At 54.6% G+C, this 24147-nt stretch overlaps 1 protein-coding gene across 1 annotated transcript in view; it reads right to left on the reverse strand.

Moving 5' to 3' along the window:
* The window catches only part of HSPG2 (heparan sulfate proteoglycan 2), a 192298-nt gene that overhangs the window by 41371 nt on the left and 126780 nt on the right, over positions 1-24147 (reverse strand). Inside the window, exons 55-63 of the mRNA XM_074933957.1 lie at positions 5888-6026; positions 4778-4929; positions 3876-4011; positions 2753-2904; positions 2182-2308; positions 1648-1799; positions 1109-1247; positions 715-866; positions 179-317 (exon numbers count right to left, since the gene is read on the reverse strand). Coding sequence (XP_074790058.1) covers positions 179-317; positions 715-866; positions 1109-1247; positions 1648-1799; positions 2182-2308; positions 2753-2904; positions 3876-4011; positions 4778-4929; positions 5888-6026 — 1288 coding nt within the window. The remainder of the gene's footprint in view (positions 1-178; positions 318-714; positions 867-1108; positions 1248-1647; positions 1800-2181; positions 2309-2752; positions 2905-3875; positions 4012-4777; positions 4930-5887; positions 6027-24147) is intronic.

Consider the following 24147-nt stretch of genomic DNA (forward strand, 5'->3'; position numbering starts at 1 on the left):
TGAGCCAATCTCAACAGATGTCTCCATGGAGATGGGTACGAACCAATCTGGGAGAGGGTACTGGGCCCCCAGGGGTCTCTAGCACTGGGTCCATGCCCCTTGTCTGTGTGGGCCCCTGGCACTGAGTCCCATGCCCATTGGCCTCTCCACATGTGGGCCCCACCCTGCCCAGACGTACGGTATGAGGAGCCGGCACTGCGGGGGATGGTGACGATGACGGAGGCTTCCAGGGGGCCGGTGCTGTTGCTGACACGGCAGATGTACTCGCCCGAGTCGGCAGCTGAGACCTGGGGGATGCGCAGGCGGGAGCCGGAGACCTGGCGGGGAGAGAGGGCAGAGGCCATGGAGCATTGAGGAGAGCTGTGCTCGGCAGGCAGGGGCACACGAGGAGCTGGGCTCCTTGGGAAAGCCAGCCCTGCCTGTGCGACAAGCCCTTACAAGGCTGGCACGGACTGTGTCCGACCCCCACCATCTCCCAGCCCCCATGCAGCCCCTGTGGCTCCTCCTGGGGCGGGACTGGAGACACCATGGACTTTTCCAGGCATTTGGTTTCCAAAGCATTTGCTGCCTCTTGTGGGTTTCATTGTCCAAGGACACCAACCTTCTCCCCGTCGCCGCCCCAGCCAGGAAATCCCATGGGTCTGCTGCTCCCAGGAGCATGGGGGAATTTACGGGCTACGGCCATCAATTCCCAGCCGCCATGAGCCCCCATACCTGGCTACTGGCTGGCAGGGAGTTTCCCCGCCTGTACCACGTGACTCTGGGCTGCGCCTGGCCTGCGACCAGGCAGTTCAGGTCCAAGGTTTGTCCCTCAGCAATGGACGCGGAAGAGGTCTCGATCCTCACTGGGGGGGTGACGCCGAGAGCTGGAAGGGGAACAGAGGCTCAGCACAGAGAGCTCAGAGATGGTGAAGGACCCACTGTGCCCTGCCAAGCTATGATCACCCCACAGGGCGCACGAGACTACAGCCCAGGCTGGGACATCAGCCAGCTCCCTCCTGCTTCCCGGCCCATCCCACTGCCCGCTGCCCAGGCCAGGACATCAGCCAGCTCCCTCCTGCTTCCCGGCCATTCCCCGTGCCCGCAGCCCAGCCCAGGCCAGACTCACAGTAAGAGGAGCCGGCGCCACCCTGGATGGTGACGATGAGCGAGGTCTCCTGGGTGATGGCACCGGTGCTGACGCGGCAGATGTACTCGCCTGAGTCAGCTGCCGAGACCTGGGGGATGCGCAAGCGCGAGCCGGAGACCTGGTGGGCAGCGAATCATGTGGAGAACGGGTCCATGAGAAGAGGGAGCGCACGGGAAGCTGGCGAGATCAGTGATCCCTCCACTCCCTTACCCCGCCTTTGGCCCCAAGCGACCCCTCCCCAGGCTCTGCGCTGTGGGGTGGGGCTGGCTGTTCCCACTGGGTCTCCTGGCAGGACTGCTCAGCTCTGCTCCCTTGAGCTCTCCTGGCCCAGAGCCCCTCCTCCTCCTCTCACTATATCTCTGCTCCCGAGCCACTGGAGCCAAGCCCCGCTGCCTGGTCGGGAGGAGAAGGTATTCCAGGAAACCCCGGGACAAGACCCCCTCCTGGGAGGGAAAAGGGAGTCCAAGGCCCAGGAAACGCCCTCTGGAAATGCCCGCCAGGCCCCCCATGTCTCCTACCTGGTGGCCGGCCGGCAGGGAGCCCCCCCGCTTGTGCCATGTGACTCTGGGCTGCACCTGGCCCGTGACGAGGCACTTCAGGTCCAAGGTCTGTCCCTCGGCGACGGAGGATGAGGAAGACTCGATCCTCACTGGTGGGGTGACGCCTGAGGCTGGAGGGGCCAAGGGCAGAAGGTTGGAGCTGCGGGCTCCAGCTCCCTCCCATGGAGAAGAGATGGAGCAGAGCTGTGGGGGCAGGTCTCCCAGGGCTGGGGCCAGATCAGCACCAGCAAGGAGCTCCTGAATGCCCTGCCTGGTCTAGTTCAGGGCTCCAGCCGCTTCCCCAGGGCCTGTCCCACAACCCACAGACCTCGCCCTTTGGGAGCTCAGAGCCACCCCATCAATTCTAGTCACCCTGTTGGGGGGCTCAGATCTCCCCTTGGACGGCAGCACCTGCGGGTGTTCAGGGTTGCCCACTAGAGGCACATCCCCAGAGGGCACCGAGCTTCCTCCGCCCTGTGGAAGAGGAGAGCACAGTGGCCACGCACAACTCACGGTAGGAGATGCTGCTGCTCTGCTGGATGGTGATGATGACAGAGGCCTCCTTGTTGCCGGCGCGGCAGACATACTCGCCCGAGTCAGCCGCTGAGACCTGGACCAGCCGCAGGCGCGAGCCAGATTGCTGCGGGGCGGGTCACGGAGAGCCCGGAGTCAGAGAAGGAAGGCCAGGCTGCTGTCCTCTGACCCAGCTCTGCGGGGATGGAGCTGGAGCATCTAACCTGCATCGCACAGTGCGGGGCTGCCTGCCTGGCCTCCGCCAGGCTCAGGCTTGCGCCTGCTGCTCCCAGGTCCCCTGCTGATCAGCTTGCAGAGCAGGACTCACCCTCCTATCCATGTACACTCCCAGCCCCCAACTCCTCTGCTGCCAGGGATGAGAATGCCACTCCTGGCTCTGCCCTTTCGACTAGGGGTCCTGCCACTGCACCGGGACGCCCATAGAGCCAGCTCGCAGCAGGACAGAGCCCAGCTCATTCCCAGAGCTGCCATTTTCACCCAATAGCCACATTCCTTGGACCCAGAGGAACCTGGACAGAACCTCCCCACTAGCCCAGCCTTGCTTTCCTACCTGGTGATCCGCCGGCAGGGAGCCCCCCCGCTTGTACCATGTGACTGTGGCTGCCGCCTGGCCTGCAACAAGGCAGTTCAGGTCCAGGGTCTGTCCCTCGGTGACGGAGGACGATGATTGCTCTATCCGAATTGGGGGGTGGATGCCCAAGGCTGGAAGAGCCAAGAGAAGGAGGTAGGCATGGCTGACAGCATGTTCTCAGAGCATTTCATACCCCCATGCCAAGTGGAGATGTAAATGACTCTGGGGTCCTATGGTCCCAGCCCACCCCAGCTGTCAACAGCCCGGTGATGGGGCTTCCCCCAGCAGGAAATTATCCCAGAGCTGAACCCCTCTTCTCTCCCTCCGAAATCTAAAGGGGACGGCCCCCAACCTGATCCCTGCAGGATGCTCCTGCACTGAAGGCAAGCATGATGCTGCCCTCCCCTCACCCTAGATCCCAAGGCAGGGCAGGTGATTGGATTCCCCACATGTAGGGCTTCAGGCATGCGTCCTGGGGTACAAAGCTCAGCTGTGCATATACAGGGGAGGCTGCCTCTAAAGCCCACTTTTCCAAGGCCAGTGCCCATGGGACAGGCTAGGCTGGGGAAACCGAAGCAGAGTCTGCAACGTGCCCCCATCCCCACTTTAAATAGGGTCTCTGGTGGCACCCGATCCTGCCTCTGCCCTGAGCCAAGCGCCTGCTCAACACCCCAGTATGCTCCCCACGAAGGAGTCTCAGCAGCCATCACCCCACAGCCCTTGAACAGTGAGGGACGTGCTAATCATCGTTACTGTTTATAGCAGGAGCCCACCCGAGGCCCCAGCTGAGATCAGGGCCCATTGTGCCGGGCGCTGCCCAGACACAGAGTGAGAGCCAGGCCCTGCCCAATCTGCGATCAGGGCCCCATTGTGTCAGGTGCTGCACAGACATAGAGGCCCTGCCCTGAAGAGCTAAACAGAAAAAGGGAGGGGAAACTGAGGCACAGAGAAGTTTAGCAGGTCAGTGGCAGAGGGATCATAGAACCCAGATCCCCAGTCCAGTGCTCTGTCCACTAGGCCAGGCTGCCTGCCATGGATGTACAGAGCCACCCCTCGTGGGACACTGGAAGTCCAGCCGTCGCTGTCTGTTGCCTGGACTCACAGTAGGAGGACCCGGCGCTGTTGACGGTGACAATGATGGAGGCTTCTTGGACCACAGAGCCGGTGCTGACGCGGCAGACGTACTCGCCTGAGTCAGCTGCCGAGACCTGGGGGATACGCAGGTGGGAGCCGGAGACCTGGTGGGGAAGGAACCGGGAGAGCGAGAGTCAAGGATAGAAAGGGACAAACCCCACATCTGACATCCAGGCTCCGATAACGTCTCCTCAGGGCAGGAGTGGTGACCCTCCACCCTCAAGGGCCCATTGCACCGGGGGCTGCCATGATCCCAGCCTGTTAGCCAGGCTCTGACTGTCACCATTCCTAGGAGAGCAACCCGAGCCCCGCTGCCCTGCCGCCCTGGGAGCAGCAGTGCATTGTGGGTAGCGCGGGCAGGGTGACAGGAGCCATGTCTGTGAGAGCATGGGAGTTTTTCATAGTATTTTGTATAAGAACATAAGATCAGCCACACTGGGTCAGACCAAAGGTCCATCCAGCCCAGTATCCTGTCTACCGACAGTGGCCAATGCCAGGGGCCCCAGAGGGAATGAACAGGTGATTATCAAGTAATCCATTCCCTGTCTAGTGTGTGGGCCTCAGTGACCCTACAGGGGCTGATATGTTGAAGGGGGCCCTCCAGGGACTGTTCCTGAGTCGTGCGAGAGCCCCTGCCTGGGGACCCTGACAGGTTGTTCCCACACCACAGCACTGGGCTATGGCAGAGTTGGGCAGTTTCCCCATGGAGCTGCCAAGTACTAACCAGGTACCAAGGTGAGAAACCAGGTAACTCTGGAGGGAGATGGACGTCCTCCAGAGATGGGCCCATCTGCAGCAAACAACCCTGCCAGACCCACTCTCCCTGGGCCCAAGGAACCCGCAATCATGTCCAGCGTGTGTATCTCCTACCTGGTGACTGGCCGGCAGGGAGCCCCTCCGCTTGTACCATGTGACCATGGCTGGTGCCTGGCCCGCAACAAGGCACTTAAGGTCCATGGTCTGTCCCTCAGCAATGGAGGATGAGGAAGACTCGATGCGGACAGGGGACTCGACGCCCGAGGCTGGAGGAGCCGGGGGATGGGGTGTTAGAGCTGGGGGAGAGGTCCCTCACATAGCAGAGGAATTGGAGATAGAAACAGCCTGCCAAAGTGGTTAGTCCACACCCAGCCCCTGCAGCTGGAGCAGGAGCTCTGTCAGCAGAGCCTGGAGAGCTGAGGGTCTGGCTTTCAGGAGAGGCCAAGGTGGCTGACAGGCTGCGCCTCCTGCTTGGCGTGTGGGAGCTCTGTGCTTGGAGGTTCTGGCCTCATGGCCAGCAGCCTCTGCTCCCAGGCACCAGGCCATGACGTGGAGGGACAGGGATCAGCGCTGGTCAAACAGGGGAAACCCAAGGCAGGTTCCACAGGGAGGGGAAGTAACTTGCCCCAGTTACGCAGCAAGCTAGGGCAGAGGTGGGGCTAGAACCCAAGTCTCCTGAGCCCCCTCCATGCCCAGGCCATGAAGCCTCTCCTGGAGTATTGCCTTCCCTCCAGCAGCACAAACAGGTCTCCCTTTCCCTCTGGGGCCCGAAGGCAGATCAGCACCACAGCTCACTTCCTCCTCAGCCCCTGCTGAGCCTGCCGCCCCAAGGGCAGGGGTGCCAATCAGGATGGCAGTTTCCATGATGTGGGCACCTCCCTACTAGATGCTGGCCGGAGACCCCTGGCCCAGTGGTGGTTAGCCTGTTTCATGACCATGGCCAGCCTGGAAGGAGATTCCTTCTGCTCCTCACTGCTTTGCTCGTCCCCTGGGAGACAAGAGATGCCTTGGCCTTCCCCTGCACGGCTGCCCTAAAGGGCTCCCTGCAGGACGTCCTTGGACCCGCTCCCTCCCGCCCCGTGCATCCCAGCTGGCACTGCCGGGCCCAGCTGCCAGCAAGGCGGAGGAGCAGATGTCCTGAACCCTAAGGCCAGAGGTCACGCCTGAGTCAGGGTTTCCAGGCCAGCCCAGGGATGCACTGTACCAGGCACTGCCTTCACTTACAGTAGGGTGAGCCGGTGGCCCGGTAGATGGTGACGATGATGGAGGCCTCTTGGATGCCAGCGCTGGTGCTGGCACGGCAGACATACTCGCCCGAGTTGGCCGCTGAGACCCGGACCAGCCGCAGGTGGGAGCCGGAGACCTGGCGGGGAACGGGGCAGGAAAGCAATGGGGCTTTGTGAGAAGAGAGAATGGAACTGGCAAGCTGAATGGAGCCGCTGGGGGAGCTAACCCCAAGCCTGCGTCCCTCAGCCAAGGCAGCCTCCCCCAGCGTGTGGGGCAAAGGACTAGCTGGGGTGGGGGAGTGGACCCGCCTCTCAGTGGTTCTCCACCGTTCAGCTAAAAGAGTCAGTCCCTTGCTTTGAAGGTTGCACAGAAAATCATGAAAGCATGACCTGAGTGCAACCAAGGCAGGGTTGGCCCAAGTCTGCAGGGAGCCTGAGATGCTCCATCATGCTGGGGGCGCCCCCACTCAGCGGCCAGGCTGCCACTGCCCCGTTATCTCCATGACAGCAGGGCGATCTGGGCCAGCCTTTCCCAGGGCGTGTGGGTTGGGGGCTGGCGAAGGACCAGCGTGGAAGAGGTCTACACGAGAATGTGTCACCCTCCACCCACACATGGCCGGGAACGGGATTGGAGGTGCCGCTGGTTTGATTTTCCTGAGGGGACGTTAGGGAAGGGCTGCCCGGGGACATGGGTGTGACACTGCACCTCATATTCTTCATAGAGAAATTATGATATGATTATGGCATAATTATGGTATATTTTATGCAAGATAAGTCATGTGAGATATCATTGGAAAGGGTATGATTTACTGAATATGATTATCCTATTTGTATGCATGTATCATTTTTGTATCTGAAGTTAGGAATATTGACTATGTATCTGTATTACAAATGTGTTTATACCTGGGGAACGCCCACTAGACAAGATGCTTTCATTTTGAAAAGCTGGGTGGAGAAGGGCCATTAGAGAAAACAATAGGCCTTAGAAGAAGCTTATTTCCTCCCTAGGGAGCCTTCCTGAGGAGGCCGCAGACAGCTTCCGAGTAATGGCTGCTGTGATGCTACAGGGACATGTAACCAGGTCACCTGGTGCTGGACTCCATCCTGGGACATCAGTATCTTCCACTGACTGGCATGGGAACCAAGCTTTGAAACAAAAGGTTCCCGCCATATGGAAAAGCTATTTAAGGCAGGGCAGTGACATTATCCTGGTTCTTCACAGACTCCCCACCCAAAGAGACTCCTGGAAACACCTGAGGAAGAAAGACTGACCTGGGGGAAGTGCTGGACCCAGGCTAAAGGGATTTTTAGCCTGTGAATGGAACACCTGGGGATTCCAAGCTGTAAGTTAGTGAAGCTTGCCCCTTAGGAATCTGCAGCCTGCTTGTATCATCACTTAAGGTGAGAATCTGCTATTCATATCCAGTCTCGTTAGTATATTAAGCTTAGTTTGTGTTTTTTGTTTATTTGCTAGGTAATCTGCTTTGATCTGTTTGCTGTCCCTTATAGTCACTTAAATCTATCTTATTGTAGTTAATAAACTTATTTTTGCTTTATCTAAACCAGTGTGTGGGAATCATAACTCAGGGGCAAAAGGCTGTTGCATATTCCTCTCCACATTGTGGAAGGGGGTGAATTTTATGAGCTAACGCTGCACATTTCCCTGGGCAGCTCAAGACGGTCTAATTTTGGGTTTATACTCCAAAGTGGGTGCATGCCTAAGGAGCTGGTAGTTGCCCTAGTTGTAGCCTTCCCATGCAGGGGCTGATCAGAGGGCCTGCCTGCATGTAACCGCAGCTGGGTGTGCCCCTACATGTATGTATGCTGGTGAAAATGCAGGTTAGAGAGGGCTTTGCAGCTTGTCACAGCAGTACAGTGTAAAGGGAGCCTAGGCTGCTGTGTCAGGGGCTGGTCAGTTCCAGGTGGCACCCTGGGGGGGAACCCAGCACAGTGGCGCAGCGAGCAGGGTCATATGCACAGCTTGTTGCTCTGAGTGAGACTTGCACTTCATACACTGGTGGTGTTTTTAAGAGAGTTTTAAGTGTGGTGGCTAGAAATCAGTCAAAGTGGTTACCAATTTGTTATTTTCTGTTTGCTGATTTGGGGCAAGGGAAGTAGGGACAGAAAAGCAGGGAAATGAGTGAAAGTGAAACTATTAAGAAGCTGGAGCTGTGTAGATTGCAGGCAGACGAGAAGGAGGAGAAGACATATGGAATTGCAGCCACTGCAGATTGAAGGAGAGAATGCCAGACAAGAAGCTGAACACTGAAGAGCCATGATAGCAGAGGAGGCCAGGCAAAAAGCTACACACCAGAGAGCCATGGAATGGCAAAAAAAAGAAATTTAGGCCCGGAAGCTAGTCATGAAGGAGAGGGAGAGAGAGAGAAAGCACGAACTGGACTTGATAGAGAAGTGGAGCCCACAAAAAAAGGGGAGTCCCACCTCTTCAAAAATCCACAAATAGGAATGGTTGTGTCCTGCATACAGTGAGACAGGGGGCATTGCTGAATATTGCGTCACCTTTGAGAGGCTGCGTGTACTACATGAGATTCCAGAAGACCAAAAGATGCCCATTTTGGTTGCAAAGTTGTCTGGGAGCACTCTGGATATATTCAATAAGATGCCAATTAGAGATGCTTCAGATTATGGTAAATTCAAGGAAATGGCTTTAAAACAGTTTCAGATTACACCTGAAACATATAGAGTAAAATTTAGAAGCCTGAAGAGGGGTGCTGGAATGAGGACTGTGGCATATGTAAACCAGATGAAAGATTTGATGGGTAAGTGGGCGAGGGGAAAAGGTATTACAAGCTTTGGAGAAATGTGTGATCTTGTTGCTCAGGTACATTTCCTGAATACATGTAGTGATGATGTAAAATAGTGTTTATGGGATAAAGAGGTGAAGACTGTTGATGAACTTGCTACTCTAGCTGATGAATTTGAACAAATCCAAGCATCTATTAGACATAAATCACTGGCAGAGGGGTTTAAGTCTGGAAGAAAGCTGGGTTTCCATTTTATCCCTGGGAAAAAGGAGGGTGGGGGGGAGGCTGGGCGCTCACCTGTCTAAATCCATTCCTCTAGTCCTTGCCCCAAATCTCCTGTAAAAACAGAAGAGCCCAGAAGGCGCTATCACTGTAATTCCACTGAGCACCTGAGGAATAAATGCCCTGTGCTGAGTGGGAACAGGCAGCAAGCAACTCATGGGAATGCTGCTACCCAGAGCACAGAGGCACCTCAGGCAATTACCACTTATCATAAAGGGTTTGTAAAAATAGCCTCTGTCCAGCCAGGCAGGAAGCACATAAAGACTGTCAAAATTAATGGCAAGGACCTTGGGTAGAGGGACACAAGTGCAGAAATTTCTGTGGTTAGGAGAAACCTTGTTCAGGAAAAAGACATACTGTCAGGACTGATGGCAGAGCTTTTGTTAGTAGGAGGACACAAATTCTGTGTGCCTTTGGCTAAAGTGCACATAGAAACTCAGGATTTGGAAGCTGAACTGACTGTGGTGGCAGTTCCTAATAACCCATCACAATTGTTGCTGGGAAATGTTTTTTCAATGTGGCTTGGGCTGTCAAGGGTTCTGCCAGTAGCAAGGAGGAATATCATGCTGAAACCCCAGAGGAGAAAGATAAAGTCCCAGAAACTGCTGACGGAATGGGAGAGCGTCTCTTTAATTCCTCTGCAGCAGTGGAAAACAGTCTGCTACCAGGGGTGGGTGTGGTTGAGACCAGCTCCTACTGCCCGCGGGCTAAAGGCAGTGTTTCCTCCAGGTGGAAGGGGAGCATATTGCCAGTCAGTGAGAAAACTGTCCAGGTTGCTGGCTGTCAGCAGGTTGTAGTTGAGCAAGAGTCAGACCTCACTCTAGGGTGCATAGGAAGATGTGTCCTAGAAGGAAGCCCAGAGGAAGGTGATGGAACACTAGAGACACTGAGGTGGGTAAGGGTTCCACGGGCTGTGTAGCTGCAGACAAACCCAATTCAAAGAGGGAGGAGGACGTGGTGCCTGCCAGCGAAAGAACCATTCTCGCTGTTAGCTGAGAGCCCTTCACAGCTGCACAGGGGATAGATCCCACTCTAGAGAGCACAGAGATGTGTGTCTTAGAGGGGGGCCCCAGAGGAGGAAGTTGAGAAGGAATTTGGGAGAGTATCATAGAATCATAGAATATCAGGGTTGGAAGGGACCTCAGGATGTCATCTAGTCCAACCCCCTGCTCAAAGCAGGACCAATCCCCAATTAAATCATCCCAGCCAGGGCTTTGTCAAGCCTGACCTTAAAAACTTCTAAGGAAGGAGATTCTACCACCTCCCTAGGTAACGCATTCCAGTGTTTCACCACCCTCCTAGTGAAAAAGTTTTTCCTAATATCCAACCTAAACCTCCCCCACTGCAACTTGAGACCATTTCTCCTTGTCCTGTCATCTTCTACCACTGAGAATAGTCTAGAACCATCCTCTTTGGAACCACCTCTCAGGTAGTTGAAAGCAGCTATCAAATCCCCCCTCATTCTTCTCTTCCGCAGACTAAACAATCCCAGTTCCCTCAGCCTCTCCTCATAAGTCATGTGTTCCAGACCCCTAATCATTTCTGTTGCCCTTCGCTGGACTCTCTCCAATTTATCCACATCCTTCTTGTAGTGTGGGGCCCAAAACTGGACACAGTACTCCAGATGAGGCCTCACCAATGTCGAATAGAGGGGAACGATCACGTCCCTCGATCTGCTCGCTATGCCCCTACTTATACATCCCAAAATGCCATTGGCCTTCTTGGCAACAAGGGCACACTGCTGACTCATATCCAGCTTCTCGTCCACTGTAACCCCTAGGTCCTTTTCCGCAGAACTGCTGCCTAGCCATTTGGTCCCTAGTCTGTAGCTGTGCATTGGGTTCTTCCGTCCTAAGTGCAGGACCCTGCGGAGTACAGGAATGTCTCCTCACTAATTACAGGGGAGGGTTTGCCCAGGACAGATTTGCTGGGTCAGCATCTTTGCTCCCAGGCACCCAACCTGTGGCTCAGGTTTTAAGAGGAAACTGTGTAACTGACTTCCCGGAACGGAGCAGTCACACAACTGACCCCTTGGGGACAGAGAGAGCTGCGACAGAGGGTACCCCAATCCAGGTCCCAGTTTTGAAAAATGCTGTTCCTGATGTACTTGTGGAAACTAACTCTGTCTCTTTAAGACAGGATGAGAATCCTACTAAAGACTTGAGTGTCAATGAAAATGCTAATGACCCACCTGAGAAAGGGGAGGAGGAATCAATTTCCCCGGGTGGGTAAAATTCTAAGCAGCTAAGGAAAAACTGCTAAACAAAATAGTAAAAGAAGCAGTGAGAGGCAAAAAGGCATCCTTTAAAAAGTGGAAGTTAAATCCTAGTGAGAAAAATAGAAAGGAGCAAACTCTCTGGCAAATGAAGTGTAAAAATACAATGAGGAAGAGGCCAAAAAAGAATTTGAGGAACAGTTAGCCAAAAACTCAAAAAGTAATAGCAATTTTTTTTTTAAGTATATCGGAAGCAGGAAGCTGCTAAACAACCAGTGGGGCCACTGGACGATCGAGGTGCTAAAGGAGCACTCACAGACGATAAGATCATTGTGGAGAAAATAAATGAATTCTTTGCATTGGTCTTTGTGGCTGGGGATGTGAGGGAGATTCCCAAATCTGAGCCATTCTTTTTAGGTGACAAATCTGAGGAACTGTCCCGGATTGGGGTATCATTAGAGGTGGTTTTGGAACAAATTGATAAATTAAACAGCAATAAGATGGATAGAAAGCTGGCTAGATAGTCGGGCTCAATGGCTCAATGTCTAGTTGGCAGCTGATATCAAGCGGAGTGCCCCAGGGGTCAGTACTGGGGCCGGTTTTGTTCAACATCTTTATTAATGATCTGGATGATGGGATGAATTCCACCCTCAGCAAATTCGCAGATGACACTAAACTGGGGGGGGGGGGGAGGGGGAGAAGTAGATATGCTGGAGGGTAGGGATAGGGTCCAGAGTGACCTAGACAAATTGGAGGATTGGGCCTAAAGAAATCTGATGAGGTTCAACAAGGACAAGTGCAGAGTCCTGCACTTAGGAAGGAAGAATCCCATGCACTGCTACGGACTAGGGTCCGACTGACTAAGCAGCAGTTCTGCAGAAAAAGACCCGGGGATTACAGTGGACAAGAAGCTGGATATGAGTCAGCAGTGTGCCCTTGTTGCCAAGAAAGCCAATGACATATTGGGCTGTATAAGTAGGTGCATTGCCAGCAGATCAAGGGAAGTGATTATTCCCTTCTATTCGGCACTGGTGAGGCCACATCTGGAGTATTGCGTCCAGTTTTGGGCCCTCCACAACAGAAAGGATGTGGACAAGTGGGGGAGGTTTAAATTGGATATTAGGAAAAACTTTTTCACTAGGAGGGTGGTGAAGCACTGGAATGCGTTACCTAGGGAGGTGGTAGAATCTCCTTCCTTAGAAGTTTTTAAGGTCAGGCTTGACAAAGCCCTGGCTGGGATGATTTATTGGGGATTGGTCCTGCTTTGAGCAGGGGGTTGGACTAGATGACCTCCTAAGGTCCCTTCCAACCCTGATATTCTATGATTCTATGACAAATTGTAGACAGTCCAGCGGAGGGCAACGAAAATGATCAGGGGTCTGGGGCACATGACTTATGAGGAGAGGCTGAGGGAACTGGGCTTGTTTAGTCTGCAGAAGAGAAGAGTGAGGGGGGATTTGATAGCAGCCTTCAACTACCTGAAGGGGGGCTTCAAAGAGGATGGAGCTAGGCTGTTCTTAGTGGTGGCAGATGACAGAACAAGAAGCAATGGTCTCAAGTTGCCGTGAGGGAGGTCTAGGTTGGATATTAGGAAACATTATTTCACTAGGAGGGTGGTGAAGCACTGGAATGGGTTACCTAGGGAGGTGGTGGAATCTCCATCCTTAGAGGTTTTTAAGGCCTGGCTTGACAAAGCCCTGGCTGGGATGATTTAGTTGGTGTTGGTCTAGCTTTGAGCAGGGGATTGGATTAGATGACCTCCTGAGGTCTCTTCCAACCCTAATCTTCTATGAGTCTCTGATTCTAAGTCACCAGGACCAGATGGTATTCACCCAAGAATTCTGAAGGAACTCGAATGTGAAATTGCAGAACTACTAATTGTAGTCTGTAATCATTTAATCAGCTTCTGTACCAGATGACTGGAGGACAGCTAATGTGATGCCAATTTTTAAAAAGGGCTCCAGAGGTGATCCCAGCAATTACAGGCCTGTAAGCCTGACTTCAGGATCAGGCAAACTGGTTGAAACTATAATAAAGAAAAATATTGTCAGACATATAGATGAACATAATTTGTTGGAGAAGAGTCAACATGGTTTTTGTAAAGGGAAATAATGCCTCCCCAATCTACTAGAATTCTTTGAGGGGGTCAACAAGCATGTGGACCAGGAGATCCAGTGGATATAGTGTACTTAGATTTTCAGAAAGCCTTTGACAAGGTCCCTCACCAAAGGCTCTTACGCAAAGTAAGCTGCCATGGGATAAGAGGGAAGGTCCTCTCATGGATTGGTAACTGGTTAAAAGATAGGAAACAAAGGGTAGGTATAAATGGTCTGTTTTCAGAATGGAGAGTTAAATAGTGGTCTCCCCCAGGGATCTGTACTGGGCCCAGTCCTATTCAACATATTCATAAATGATATGGAAAAAGGGGTAAACAGTGAGGTGGTGAAATTTGGAAATGATACAAAATTACTCAAGATAGTTAAGACCCAAGCAGACTGTGAAGAGCTACAAAAGGATCTCTCAGAACTGGGTGACTGGGCAACAAAATGACAGGTGAAATTTAATGTTGATAAATACAAAGTAATGCATACTGGAAGACATAATCCCAACTATACATATAAAATGATGGGGTCTAAATTAGCTGTTACCACTCAAGAAAGAGATCTTGGAGTCATTGGGGATAGTTCTCTGAAAACATACACTCAGTGTGCAGCGACAGTCAAAAAAGCGAACAGAATGCGAGGCATAATTAAGAAAGGGATAGATCAAAGAAAGGGACACCAGAGATCAAAGGCCAGAATAAAGCCTATAGAAGCCCAGTGGAGAGCCTGGGGCCCGCTCGCACCCAACTGTCATGACCGACCCCGCAGTCAGCATAAAAGAATTAGCCATGGTGTGAAAATGACTGATGCCTTCTATTTGGTTCGTATGCGTAACTATGTTCTTGCTACTATTGCTGAACTTTCATGATACTGTTATGTTCTTTTGGATGCACAAAGCCACCAGCAATTTGTCAATAAATAACCCCTCTGAAGGACCAAATAAAGTGCCAGTCACCTCTCCCTTATATGATGCTAAACCATGGATGTTCCAAAAGAAGAGGAACATCCGTTCTGCTAAAGCCAAGGCACAAGAATTCCTGACTACCAAAGACATTAAGAATTTACCATGGTACAGAAGACAGAACATTGTACATTGGCAGGGAGGAACTTGTGGGTCCCATTCTTGGGAATGTGGCATTGATTGGGTATTGGGGTTTATTCCACAGGCTGTGCCCTGTGTTTTTGGACAAGTGGCTTCACCCTGCACTGCCCTCCCTAATTGGCTTCCAGACAGTGACTATCAAAAACACCTTGCTACCACACCCACCATCCCTTCCTCCATTAACCTCACCACCGCCCCCACAACCTACCCAAATGTAGACGATATCGTACATTCAAATGAAGCCCAATGGCCAAAACCTTCACATTTAAGTGATTTATGGAAATTTTGCTCAGAAAAACTATTTTTTAAGGTTCAGGACTGTTCATATGAGCGAATGATTGAGTGGAGAACCAATTGGTTGGTGGAAATAGAAATATATATCACATCACTGCAACTGAGCCCCAAAAGTCAGAGACTGAAATTAATGGGGCCCATAGCGGGAAAGATATGATGGCTATTCCCGGAGTTTGTAGCATGATAAATAAAAGAGACCCTTATTGTTATTTGGTCACCCAACTAGTAAATAATCAAACAAATACCCAGAAAGTTTGCTCCGCTGCTGAAAAAATGACCTGTACTGAAAATATCCCAATAACTAATAATTTAAACTGCACCATATTGCAGTACACCCCATCCTATGGGCCAGTGAAGACGCTTGGCAACATGTGACCTCCAGAAGAAGAAGGGGGAATGTCCGGGTTCCAGCAACGCAGACACAGGTAACTAACCGCTTTCATGTTCTCTCCACAGGTACCATTGCGGAGAGTGGACCAGACGATACGTCTGGGGGGAGAAAGCAGAAGGAGACTCCGCTGGTTGGAAGGCATGAGATGCGATGTCCTGAGGTTGGGGGTTCCACGACCACCACTCCCAAGAGAAGGAGGCGGGTGGTGGTGGTCGGGGACTCTCTCCTCCGGGGGACTGAGTCATCTATCTGCCGCCCTGACCGGGAAAACCGAGAAGTCTGCTGCTTGCCAGGGGCTAAGATTCGCGATGTGACGGAGAGACTGCCGAGACTCATCAAGCCCTCGGATCGCTACCCCTTCCTGCTTCTCCATGTGGGCACCAATGATACTGCCAAGAATGACCTTGAGCGGATCACTGCGGACTACGTGGCTCTGGGAAGAAGGATAAAGGAGTTGGAGGCGCAAGTGGTGTTCTCGTCCATCCTCCCCGTGGAAGGAAAAGGCCAGGGCAGGGACCGTCGAATCGTGGAAGTCAACGAATGGCTACGCAGGTGGTGTCGGAGAGAAGGCTTTGGATTCTTTGACCATGGGATGGTGTTCCATGAAGGAGGAGTGCTGGGCAGAGACGGGCTCCATCTTACGAAGAGAGGGAAGAGCATCTTTGCGAGCAGGCTGGCTAACCTAGTAAGGAGGGCTTTAAACTAGGTTCACCAGGGGAAGGAGACCAAAGCCCTGAGGTAAGTGGGAAAACGGGATACCGGGAGGAAGCACAGGCAGGAAAGTCTGTGATGGGAGGGCTCCTGCCTCATACTGGGAATGAGGGGCAATCAGCAGGTTCTCTCAAGTGCTTATATACAAATGCACAAAGCCTTGGAAACAAGCAGGGAGAACTGGAGGTCCTGGTGATGTCAGGGAATTATGACGTGATTGGAATAACAGAGACTTGGTGGGATAACTCACATGACTGGAGTACTGTCATGGATGGTTATAAACTGTTCAGGAAGGACAGGCAGGGCAGAAAAGGTGGGGGAGTAGCACTGTATGTAAGGGAGCAGTATGACTGCTCAGAGCTCCGGTACGAAACTGCAGAAAAACCTGAGTGTCTCTGGATTAAGTTTAGAAGTGTGAGTAATAAGAGTGATGTAGTGGTGGGAGTCTGCTATAGACCACCGGACCAGGGGGATGAGGTGGATGAGGCTTTCTTCCGGCAACTCGCAGAAGCTACTAGATCGCACGCCCTGGTTCTCATGGGTGACTTTAATTTTCCTGATATTTGCTGGGAGAGCAATACAGCGGTGCATAGACAATCCAGGAAGTTTTGGAAAGCGTAGGGGACAATTTCCTGGTGCAAGTGCTAGACGAGCCAACTGGGGGGGAGCTTTTCTTGACCTGCTGCTCACAAACAGGGAAGAATTAGTGGGGGAAGCAAAAGTGGATGGGAATCTGGGAGGCAGTGACCATGAGATGGTCGAGTTCAGGATCCTGACACAGGGAAGAAAGGTAAGCAGCAGGATACGGACCCTGGACTTCAGGAAAGCAGACTTCGACTCCCTCAGGGAGCGGATGGGTAGGATCCCCTGGGGGACTAACATGAAGGGGAAAGGAGTCCAGGAGAGCTGGCTGTATTTCAAGGAATCCCTGTTGAGGTTACAGGGACAAACCATCCCGATGAGTCGAAAGAATAGTAAATATGGCAGGCGACCAGCTTGGCTTAATGGTGAAATCCTAGCAGATCTTAAACATAAAAAAGAAGCTCACAAGAAGTGGAAGGTTGGACATATGACCAGGGAAGAGTATAAAAATATTGCTCGGGCATGTAGGAATGAAATCAGGAGGGCCAAATCGCACCTGGAGCTGCAGCTAGCAAGAGATGTCAAGAGTAACAAGAAGGGTTTCTTCAGGTATGTTGGCAACAAGAAGAAAGCCAAGGAAAGTGTGGGCCCCTTACTGAATGAGGGAGGCAACTTAGTGACAGAGGATGTGGAAAAAGCTAATGTGCTCAATGCTTTTTTTGCCTCTGTCTTCACGAACAAGGACAGCTCCCAGACTGCTGCGCTGGGCATCGCAACATGGGGAGTAGATGGCCAGCCCTCTGTGGAGAAAGAGGTGGTTAGGGACTATTTAGAAAAGCTGGACGTGCACAAGTCCATGGGGCCGGACGAGTTGCATCCGAGAGTGCTAAAGGAATTGGCGGATGTGATTGCAGAGCCATTGGCCATTATCTTTGAAAACTCGTGGCGAACGGGGGAAGTCCCAGATGACTGGAAAAAGGCTAATGTAGTGCCAATCTTTAAAAAAGGGAAGAAGGAGGATCCTGGGAACTACAGGCCGGTCAGCCTCACCTCAGTCCCCGGAAAAATCATGGAGCAGGTCCTCAAGGAATCAATCCTGAAGCACTTACACGAGAGTAAAGTGATCAGGAACAGTCAGTATGGATTCACCAAGGGAAGGTCATGCCTGACTAATCTAATCGCCTTCTATGATGAGATTACTGATTCTGTGGATGAAGGGAAAGCAGTGGATGTATTGTTTCTTGACTTTAGCAAAGCTTTTGACACGGTCTCCCACAGTATTCTTGTCAGCAAGTTAAAGAAGTATGGGCTGGATGAATGTACTATAAGGTGGGTAGAAAGCTGGCTAGATTGTCGGGCTCAACGGGTAGTGATCAATGGCTCCATGTCTAGTTGGCAGCCAGTATCAAGCCGAGTGCCCCAGGGGTCGGTCCTGGGGCCGGTTTTGTTCAATATCTTCATAAATGATCTGGAGGATGGTGTGGATTGCACTCTCAGCAAATTTGCGGATGATACTAAACTGGGAGGAGTGGTAGATACGCTGGAGGGCAGGGATAGGATACAGAGGGCCCTAGACAAATTGGAGGATTGGGCCAAAAGAAACCTGATGAGGTTCAATAAGGATAAGTGCAGGGTCCTGCACTTAGGATGGAAGAACGCAATGAACAGCTACAGACTCGGGACCGAATGGCTAGGCAGCAGTTCTGCGGAAAAGGACCTAGAGGTTACAGTGGACGAGAAGCTGGATATGAGTCAGCAGTGTGCCCTTGTTGCCAAGAAGGCCAATGGCATTTTGGGATGTATAAGTAGGGGCTGTGACGATGTGACGCAGCAGGGAGGGGGGAGTGTTGACCTGGGAATGTGCCCTGGGGACGGGAGACCTGAGAGCCTGTCACCTGAGCCAGGAGGGGGAGGGGGAGGTGACACCTCTGCCCAGGAATGTGGATGGAGGCTGCAGCAGGGAACCTGCTCGGTGGGTTTAGTTTCAGTTTGGGGCTGGGTGGAGGAACACAGGGAACCCCAGGGCTGGGGTCTAAGCTCCCTGCTCCCCCAGAAGGACTTCACTGAGGGGTCCTGGGTGTACCCACAAGCTCTGTTTTGGACTGTGTTCCTGTTGTCCAATAAACCTTCTGTTTTACTGGCTGGCGGAGAGTCTCAGTGAATCCCAGGAAGAGGGGTGCAGGGCCTGGACTCCCCCACACTCCGTGACAACTGGTGGCAGCGGTGGGATCTACTGCACCCCGTGAACGGCGCTTCCTGCAGTAAGTGACTGGGGAACAGTAAAACGAAGGGGGATTGACGGGGACCAGGCGTGCTGAAGATTCAGAGAGAGACGGTTTCAGGGGGCGGTTAACCCCTGGGAGTGTGTGACCAGAGAGAAGGACTTTTGCAGTAACAGGGTCCCCCGGGGGATTGCAGCGAGCGGTCCCAGGGGCGGAGGAGTCTGCAGCTCGACCCTGGCAAAGAGGTGGTGACCTCAAGAAGGACTGGCACACTAGGGGCTTTTCCTGGAAACCGTGGACAGCTGCCCGGCCTGCGAGTGGCCAGCCGGGAGATGTACGCTAAACGCCTTAAGAGCGACCTGGTGGAGCTGTGCAGGCAGAGGGGGCTGCGCGTCGGGAGGTCCACCAAGGAACAGCTGATTGCCCAGCTGGAGGAGAGGGATCGCTTGGATGACCCGATCCCTGTCCCTGAGGGAAGCCGCCCGGCGGACGCAGCGTGGGCCCTGGGGCCTGACCAGGCTGGGAGGGGTCAGACTGCTGCCCAGGACACCCCGAGACCCTTCCTACCTATGCCTGGGGGAGGGGTTGTGGGAAGCCCAGCGAATACCGAGGGCCCCCTGACCCCAGCAGCCAGCAGGGGATCCTCCCAGCGGAGCTCCCCATCCCTGGAGCGGATGCGGCTGGAATGGGAGAGGGAGAGGAAAATGAGGGAGCTGGAGGATCATGAAAAACAACGTCAACATGAGGAGAAACAACGTCAACATGAGGAGAAACAACGTCAACATGAGCAGGAGGAGAAGGAGAGGGAGCGTCAGGAGAAGGAGAGGGAACGTCAGGAGAAGGAGAGGGAACGTCAACATGAGCAGCAGGAGAAGGAGAAACAAAGACAGCATGAACTGGAGCTGGCCAGGCTGAGGAGCAGTGGGGCGCCGGCTGCGGTGAGTGAGGGGGGACCCAAGACTGCAAGGAGCTTTGATAAGTGCTTCCTGGCCCAGCGGAAGGAGGGGGAGGACATAGATAGCTTCCTGACGGCCTTTGAGAATGCCTGCGAGCTGCACAGGGTTGACCCTGCAGACAGGCTCCAGTTCCTCACCCCCTTACTGGACCCCAAAGCCGTGGAGGTCTACAGCCGGATGACAGGGGCAGAGGCAGGGGACTATGAACTGTTCAAACAGGCCCTGCTCCGTGAGTTTGGGCTGACCCCCGAGATGTACCGGAGAAGGTTCCGGGGTCAGCGTAAAACGCCTGAGGTCACCTACCTACAACTGGTCAACAGGATGCAGGGATATGCCCGCAAGTGGACAGCGGGGGCCCAAACTAAAGAGGACCTGCTTGACCTGTTTGTACTGGAGCACCTGTATGAACAGTGCCCTTCCGACCTGAGGCTGTGGCTGGTGGACAAAAAGCTCGCGAACCCCCAGCATGCAGGGCAGCTGGCCGACGAGTTTGTGAACAGTCGGTCAGGGGGTAGCCGGGAGGAGTCCCAAAAGAACAGGCCCCCCCCGATGCAGAGAGAGAATCACCATGGGGCCTCCCAGCGGGGAAATAGGGAGAACCCCCTCCAAAGGGGAACGCCTGGTGTCGGGCCCCTCCGACCCGTTCGAGGGGACCAACGTGACCTGAGCTGCTATCACTGTGGCCAGAGAGGCCACGTACGGGCCCAGTGCCCCGGGCTCCGGGACAAACTGAGCAGACCCAACCTACCCAGGGTTAACTGGGTAGGGACTCAGCTGGACGAGGGGCAGGCGACCCAGGAAAGGGGGGCTACCAGTTTGCCACCTGCTCAGGAGGGAAGAGTACCCCCAGCCAGCCCCGCCAGAGGGCTGGAGGCTCTGGACTCAGGGTGCTCGGTTTACAGGGTGGGTGCGGGGCTGTCCCTCCGGAGAGAGTGCCTTGTTCCCCTGGAGGTGGATGGGAGGAAGGTCAATGGATACTGGGATACGGGCGCGGAGGTGACGCTGGCCCGGCCCGAGGTGGTGGCCCCAGATCGGGTGGTGCCCAACACCTACCTGACCCTGACGGGGGTGGGCGGGACCCCATTTAAGGTGCCCGTGGCAAGGGTACACCTGAAATGGGGGACCAAGGAGGGCCCCAAGGATGTGGGGGTACACCACCATTTGCCCACTGAAGTTTTGATGGGGGGAGACCTAGAGGACTGGCCAAGCGACCCCCAGACCGCCCTGGTTGTGACCCGTAGCCAGAGCCGGCGAGGGGCACTGCGACCTGACCCTGGGGAGGGTACCACACTGGAGGCGCGAGACCCTACTCGGGTGGGGAGGGAGCGCCGAGGGGCACGGCTCAGAGAGGCTGCGGCCTCAGACCTGGCCACGGAGGGGGAACCGGGCCCCATCCCTTCCCCAGCCGCTGAGTTCCAGGCCGAGTTGAGGAAAGATCCCTCCTTGCAGAAGCTCAGGGACCTGGCCGACCTCAGTGAGGGACGGACCATGAGGAGAGGCTGCCAGGAGAGGTTCCTGTGGGAGAAGGGGTTCCTGTACCGAGAATGGGCTCCCCCAGGGGAAGGGGAGTCCTGTGGGGTCAGGAGGCAGCTGGTGGTCCCCCAGAAGTACCGCCGCAAGCTCCTGTCCCTGGCCCATGACATCCCCCTCGCAGGGCACCAGGGAATCCGGCGCACCCGGCAGAGGTTGCTACAGAACTTTTACTGGCCCGGGGTCTTTACCACCGTCCGGCAGTATTGCCGATCCTGTGACCCCTGTCAGAGGGTGGGGAAGGCCCGGGACAAGGGGAAAGCGGCGTTGAGACCTTTGCCCATCATAGAGGAGCCTTTCCAGAAGGTGGCCATGGACATCGTGGGGCCTCTCAGCAAGACGACCCGGTCGGGGAAGAAATACATTCTGGTGGTGGTAGATTTCGCCACCCGCTACCCCGAGGCAGTGCCCTTAGCTTCCATTGAAGCAGACACCGTGGCAGATGCGCTCCTGACCATTTTCAGCCGAGTGGGGTTCCCCAGGGAAGTCTTGACAGACCAAGGGTCCAACTTCATGTCGGCCCTGCTCCGGTGCTTGTGGGAGAAATGTGGGGTCCGGCATGACTGGGCCTCAGCGTATCACCCCCAGTCCAATGGGCTGGTGGAGAGGTTTAACGGGACGCTAAAGATGATGCTGAAAACCTTTATGAACCAGCACCCGCAGGATTGGGACAAGTACTTACCTCACCTGCTGTTCGCGTACAGGGAGGTGCCCCAGGAGTCTACCGGATTTTCGCCTTTCGAACTGTTATATGGAAGGAGGGTGAGGGGCCCCCTGGACCTGATGAGAGACGAGTGGGAGGGGAAGGCCACTCCCGATGGAGAGTCAGTGGTGGAGTATGTCCTGACCTTCCGAGAGAGACTGGCTGAACTCATGGGCCTGGCCAGGGAGAATCTGGCCAGAGCCCAGAGGAAGCAGAAGGTCTGGTATGACCGCACGGCGCGGGCCCGTGCCTACGCCACCGGGGATCAGGTGATGGTTCTCATCCCCGTGAGAAAGAACAAACTACAGGCCGCCTGGGAGGGCCCGTTCAAGGTCGTCAAGCAGCTCAATGAGGTAAACTATGTGGTGGAGCTGTCGAACCGGGCCCACCACCGCCGGGTGTACCATGTGAATATGATGAAGCCATATTATGCCAGGGGGAATGTGGTGTTAGCTGTGTGTGGTCAGTGGGAGGAGCAGGGAGATGACCCTTTAGTAGATCTATTCCCTGGGACCAGAGCTGGTTCCCCCCTGGAAACAATCCCCCTCTCGGATCAGCTCACCCCTGCCCAGCAAGCTGAGGTCAGGGGGGGGCTGCATCCGTACCGACAGCTCTTTTCCAACCAGCCTGGACGCACTAATCTGACTGTCCACCGGGTGCAGACAGGGTCGCACCCGCCGATAAGATGCTCCCCCTTCCGAGTCACAGGGAAAACTGCTCAGGACCTGGAAAGAGAGGTCCGGGACATGCTGGCTTTGGGGGTGATCCAGCCATCGGCCAGCCCTTGGGCCTCGCCGGTGGTGCTGGTCCCCAAAAAGGATGGGTCAGTCCGGTTCTGTGTGGACTATCGGAAGCTCAATGCCATCACTGTATCGGATGCCTACCCCATGCCCAGGCCGGACGAGCTCCTAGACAAGCTGGGAGGAGCTCGGTACCTTACCACCATGGACCTTACAAAGGGCTACTGGCAAGTGCCGCTGGATGCAGATGCCCGGCTGAAATCGGCCTTTATCACCCCTCTGGGGCTCTATGAGTTTCTGACCCTGCCTTTCGGCCTCAAGGGAGCGCCGGCCACCTTCCAGCGCCTGGTGGACCAGCTCCTGAGGGGGATGGAGAGTTTTGCCGTGGCGTATATTGACGACATCTGTGTCTTTAGCCAGACCTGGGAGGACCACGTGTCCCAGGTTAGACAAGTGCTGGACCGACTCCAGGGGGCTGGGCTGACTGTCAAAGCGGAGAAGTGCAAGGTGGGGATGGCTGAAGTATCTTACCTGGGCCATCGGGTGGGGAGCGGCCGCCTAAAGCCGGAACCGGCCAAGGTGGAGGTGATCAGAGACTGGCCCGCTCCCCACACCAAAAAGCAGGTCCAAGCCTTTATGGGGATGGCAGGATACTACCGAAGATTTGTGCCCCACTTTAGCGCCATAGCCACCCCCATCACTGAGCTATGCAAGAAGGGGAAGCCAGACAAGGTGGTCTGGACCGAGCAGTGCCAGGAGGCTTTCCGGGCGCTGAAGGAGGCTCTGGTCAGTGGCCCAGTTCTAGCAAACCCAGACTTTGACAAGCCCTTTGTGGTGTTCACCGACGCCTCCGACACGGGACTGGGGGCGGTGTTAATGCAGGAGGATGAAAAGGGGGAGAGACACCCCATCGTGTACCTGAGCAAGAAGTTGCTACCCCGGGAGCGACACTACGCGGCCATCGAGAAGGAGTGCCTGGCCATGGTGTGGGCCCTCAAGAAACTAGAGCCCTATCTCTTCGGGCGACACTTCACCGTCTACACCGACCACTCGCCCCTGACCTGGCTGCACCAGATGAAAGGAGCCAACGCCAAGCTCCTGAGGTGGAGCCTGCTCCTGCAGGATTACGACATGGACGTGGTCCATGTGAAGGGAAGTGCCAACCTGATAGCGGATGCGCTGTCCCGGAGAGGGGGCCCCGAACTTCCCCAGGTCACTGGTCACAGTGACCCCGCTCAGTTCAGTCTCGAAGGGGGGAGAGATGTGACGATGTGACGCAGCAGGGAGGGGGGAGTGTTGACCTGGGAATGTGCCCTGGGGACGGGAGACCTGAGAGCCTGTCACCTGAGCCAGGAGGGGGAGGGGGAGGTGACACCTCTGCCCAGGAATGTGGATGGAGGCTGCAGCAGGGAACCTGCTCGGTGGGTTTAGTTTCAGTTTGGGGCTGCGTGGAGGAACACAGGGAACCCCAGGGCTGGGGTCTAAGCTCCCTGCTCCCCCAGAAGGACTTCACTGAGGGGTCCTGGGTGTACCCACAAGCTCTGTTTTGGACTGTGTTCCTGTTGTCCAATAAACCTTCTGTTTTACTGGCTGGCGGAGAGTCTCAGTGAATCCCAGGAAGAGGGGTGCAGGGCCTGGACTCCCCCACACTCCGTGACAGGGG

The sequence above is a fragment of the Natator depressus genome, chromosome 18, assembly GCF_965152275.1.
Source record: "Natator depressus isolate rNatDep1 chromosome 18, rNatDep2.hap1, whole genome shotgun sequence".
NCBI classification, from domain to species: Eukaryota; Metazoa; Chordata; order Testudines; family Cheloniidae; genus Natator; species Natator depressus.